Source organism: Coenobita brevimanus, chromosome 74 (genome assembly GCF_032717465.1).
Source record: "Coenobita brevimanus isolate Jiangsu-jjx chromosome 74, ASM3271746v2, whole genome shotgun sequence".
Taxonomy (NCBI): domain Eukaryota; kingdom Metazoa; phylum Arthropoda; class Malacostraca; order Decapoda; family Coenobitidae; genus Coenobita; species Coenobita brevimanus.
This window is the reverse complement of record NC_137027.1, coordinates 7,847,650-7,852,310: the sequence shown is the minus strand read 5'-3', so window position 1 is coordinate 7,852,310 and position 4,661 is coordinate 7,847,650. Positions and strand designations below refer to the sequence as shown.

Genomic DNA, 4,661 nt, shown 5'->3' with positions numbered 1-4,661 from the left:
TATATATATATATATATATATATATATATATATATATATATATATATATATATATATATATATATATATATATATAAAATCCATCCATCCATCCATCATCCAATCCTACATTGCCCCATGAGGAGCGTAGGAGCTCGGGGCTAGGCAGTTGGTCCCCACATTTAAAATGAGAGTGACCAGCCTCACTCATCCCTGAGTGGCATTACATATATATATATATATATATATATATATATATATATATATATATATATATATATATATATATATATATATATATATATATATATATATATATATATTTAGGTTGCGCCATGTCCCTTTTTCTCGATAAGGGCTAAGGCGTTGCCGCTGGGTAGAGGACCGAAGGGTTGGACGTTGGAATCCACCCAAGGGTCGTTGGTAGACATTAGGAAAGGCATCCGGTCATAAAGTGCTACACGCTAGACGAGTTTACTTAGCTGAGGGAAAACTCTTCAAAATGGATGTGGGGGAGGTAAGATAATGCCTTAATAACTCCCTTCACGACAATAGATCTCCCCTTAAGCTAAATAGAAATATCCGGTGGTGACCACAATAAAAAGGAAGACAAGACGGACTACTCTGAAGTGAACTTACACCTTCTACATTTAACACATCCATCTCCACCCAGCATCAGGTCGCACTTGGCCTGAACACTTCGTCTCTCGCTTTTATCATTTCTTTTCTGGCCCTCCATTCTTACTATGTCTCCCATCCTTCCTGTCATTGTGTTTTACTCTTTCAACTTCAGGTAGCTCTACAGTGAATGAGAATCCGAATGATTTCCTGTAACCCAGGAAACCATTTGCAACTCTGAGTGATAATCAAATAATAAATTTTCGGGGTGATGTGTGAAGGCTGCTATGGAGCCCCTGTTAACTGGGTGGAGAGACGAAAATGTGTGGTCCATCCGGAAACTAAACCTTCACATTCTTCTCTGCGCCTCTATGTTGCGAGGCGCTGTCAACCCAGACATAGGTTCGCTGCACGAAACGGCTCTGCAAGGGCAGTTGCTTGCCTGCTCGGCCAGGTAGACCGGGGCTACCCAACAATAGCCTTATTATGAAAAAAAGAAAAAAAAAGAACACTAATTGATGTACAGATACCTGTACTATACATCCCTGTATATATATATATATATATATATATATATATATATATATATATTGCAGAATGACAATTTAAATGGCATATCTCCTATATTTCAATTAGTCAGTTTCTCTTCTGCCATTAATGCATTCATAACATTATTCTAAAATACCGATTTAATACAGGATGATAAGTTTCTAAAAAATGCTTTGGGCCTTTAATTCATTATTAACACTAAAGACATTTCATTCAAGACTTCCATAGATATGTTTCTTTAGCATTAAAACAACAAAATGACACATAACACCTTCAGCAGGAGGACACCATCATTATATTTTTCTTAATATCTTCTGGATCTCCCCACTCATTCTATAGATGAAACTATGAATAGGGTTAAGAAGGATGATGATGAATGCGTTGTTGCTGTGTTGTACAAGAATGCAGTCCAGCATCAATATTATGTTGAGTAATTATCTGAGGAATGTCAAAATGAAGAACGTCTACCGGGTTTACGTTCAGACGAGTCTAGTGCAACAACAACAACAACATTTTATAACAAGCGGAGTATTTGTGATACGAGTGAAAGCATCGCCCTCAGTTATTTTTAGCACTAGAATTAAACACTACGATTACACTTACAAGCACTTCTCACCCTACATACAATCTCTACCAGACAGTCTAAGCCACTTGGTAGAGATATATAGGCTGTATCGTCCCCATTTCAGGCCGGTCCTGCAGTGGACACTCAGACGGTTGATGATGATGATGATGATGATGATGAACATGTGGAATATTATGTTCTTTGCAGTACCAATATAACAGATCCTTAAAAGCTTTTGGAATTTGGTCGCCTTTCTTTACCATCGAACCCCATGGGCGCGATACTCTTTGACTGACCGTACCTATATTTCCTAGCAGCATTACCTGGAAGTGACCTGGAAAAAAAATTAGTGCCATCTCCTTTACTGTACTCTGATACATGTTCGTAGCAATATGTTATAGAAAACTGATGTGCAAGAAAATTCTCAGACTCTGTCGAGTGACCAGTTATTAAAAAAATTATATATATATCTTATTTTTAGTCAAGTTCACAAATTTTAATACGAGAACTATGAGAGGAAGTACTGAATGTAACAAAGATGGATTACGTTTAAAGACTTCTTTTCTCTTCCAATATCCAGGACTTTCAGTCGTCTATGTGTACAACTAGTGGACTCTGGAGTAATCTTATTGAGTCAGTTGTACCATACCTTTCTTTCTGTCTGTGATCTACATTTTTTAGCATACAATGTGTCCTGTCGGCTCGAAGTGAACAGATCATGATTTTGACTTTCATTTGTTTAGCTTTATTTAGAGAGGATAATTTTGGCAGGATACGATTTTTTACATAAAAAATAAAATGCATATGAACTGCTTATCAAACGTTTAGACTGATTAGCAGTAATATAAGAAACTTGCCTTAATTTCATTATCAAATTTCGTTCATGACAAGCAGCACAGCATGCCTTCTATATTATTACTGCTGCAAAAACTGGAAGGAAGACTTTAAACAAAGACAAAGGAAAATTTCAAAAAATTTTAATTAACAATGCGAAAACATGATACTTTAGAATCGCGCATGCAATTACATTTTTTAGAAGCATTTGCGATGGACAATGCCGGGGCCGGATTCCTCGTATTCCTCTTTGGTGATCCACATGGCCTGGAAGGTGGACAAAGAGGCCAGGATGGAGCCACCGATCCAGACTGAGTACTTGCGCTCGGGAGGAGCAATGATCTTGATCTTAATGGTGGAGGGAGCCAAGGTCGTGATTTCCTTCTGCATCCGGTCAGCAATACCAGGGTACATGGTGGTGCCACCAGACATGACGGTGTTGGCATACAGGTCCTTCCTGATGTCCACGTCACACTTCATGATGGACTGATACACGGTTTCGTGGACACCTGAAGACTCCATGCCCAAGAAAGAAGGCTGGAACATTGATTCCGGGGCACGAAATCTCTCATTACCAATGGTAATGACTTGACCGTCGGGTAGCTCATAAGATTTATCCAAGGAAGTAGAGGCAGCAGCCTGAGCCATTTCATTTTCAAAGTCGAGAGCGACGTAGCACAGCTTCTCCTTGACATCACGAACGATCTCACGCTCAGCCGTGGTGGTGAAGGAGTAGCCTCGCTCAGTCATGATCTTCATGAGATAATCAGTCAGGTCACGGCCAGCCAGGTCAAGACGCATGATGGCATGGGGAAGTGCGTAACCCTCGTAGATGGGGACAGTGTGGGAGACACCATCACCGGAGTCCAGCACGATACCAGTGGTACGACCAGAGGCGTACAGGGACAACACGGCCTGGATGGCCACGTACATGGCTGGACAGCTGAAAGTTTCGAACATGATCTGTGTCATCTTTTCTCGGTTGGCCTTGGGATTGAGAGGAGCCTCAGTGAGGAGAATTGGTGACTCCTCAGGAGCAACACGAAGTTCGTTGTAGAAAGTGTGGTGCCAGATCTTCTCCATGTCGTCCCAGTTGGTGATGATACCGTGCTCGATGGGGTACTTGAGAGTCAGGATACCTCTCTTGCTTTGGGCCTCATCACCGACGTAGGCGTCCTTCTGACCCATACCGACCATCACACCCTGGTGACGAGGACGGCCTACGATGGAGGGGAAGACGGCGCGGGGGGCGTCGTCGCCGGCAAAGCCTGCCTTGCAGAGACCAGAGCCATTGTCGCAGACTAGCGCTGTTGCGTCGTCGTCACACATGGTGTTTGAGTGTGATTACCTGAAAAAAAAAATGAAAGAAGAAAATAATGACATACAGCTTACAAGAATTTAGCTTGGTAGCTCAGTAGCAGTAAGGCTTATATTAGAAATTGAAATCAAGAAATTGATATACTTTCATATTAACTAATCTACTAGAATGATGCCTATACTTCGTTTATGCATTTGTTAACACTGCTAGTTTTAAGATTTCATGTAAAATTTCCTATCGTTTCTCTACAAATACAGTACTTTCAACACGCAAGCAGTCGTAAGTTATTCTGACTACTATCAAACGAGTGGCTTTCCGTGTGCATTATATTCTATTGCAACAAATAAGTACTGCAGTCTTAAGCTCTCTCACCATATTACTGAGGAAAGCAGACATAGCTTGACTTAACACATTCTATTTCTGTTGAATATAATATTTGCACTTGGAAATGTATTGATCTGACTGATGCGAGACGCCATTATAATTACATGTGCTCAGAACGTGGAGCAGTTTTGGTTATTTATGTGCCCAAAATTTGAGAACTCTTTTTATCAACAATACGAACAATGAGAACAGTCAAGGTAGGTGTTCGGTTTGGCTCACCACTGTAGTGGTAGTTTCACTAAAATATCGTTTGGCATGGAAGTCACTCGCAGACAGAACCTGCGGGAATAAACCTTAAGTAATCTGTATAATGTGCAGCAACAGCACAAATGCCTATCTAATTATTTCATATCAGAAAGGAGGTTAGACAGTGTACGAGTAGGCCATTAAATTCTGAACGCATTAAAAACACGA

General features: G+C 40.5%; 1 protein-coding gene across 2 annotated transcripts in view; it reads right to left on the bottom strand.

Moving 5' to 3' along the window:
* Positions 1 to 2,743: 2,743 nt before the first annotated feature.
* Positions 2,744 to 4,661, bottom strand: part of LOC145407726 (actin-2, muscle-specific-like) — a 55,679-nt gene continuing 53,761 nt past the window's right edge. Inside the window, exon 2 of one of the 2 annotated variants that reach the window (XM_080278599.1) lies at positions 2,744 to 3,765. In XM_080278599.1, the coding sequence (XP_080134725.1) occupies positions 2,744 to 3,742 (999 nt within the window). In that variant the 5' untranslated portion in view covers positions 3,743 to 3,765. Of the gene's footprint in view, positions 3,875 to 4,661 lie in introns of those variants that run through there. The other variant, XM_080278598.1, reaches the window with a different exon arrangement.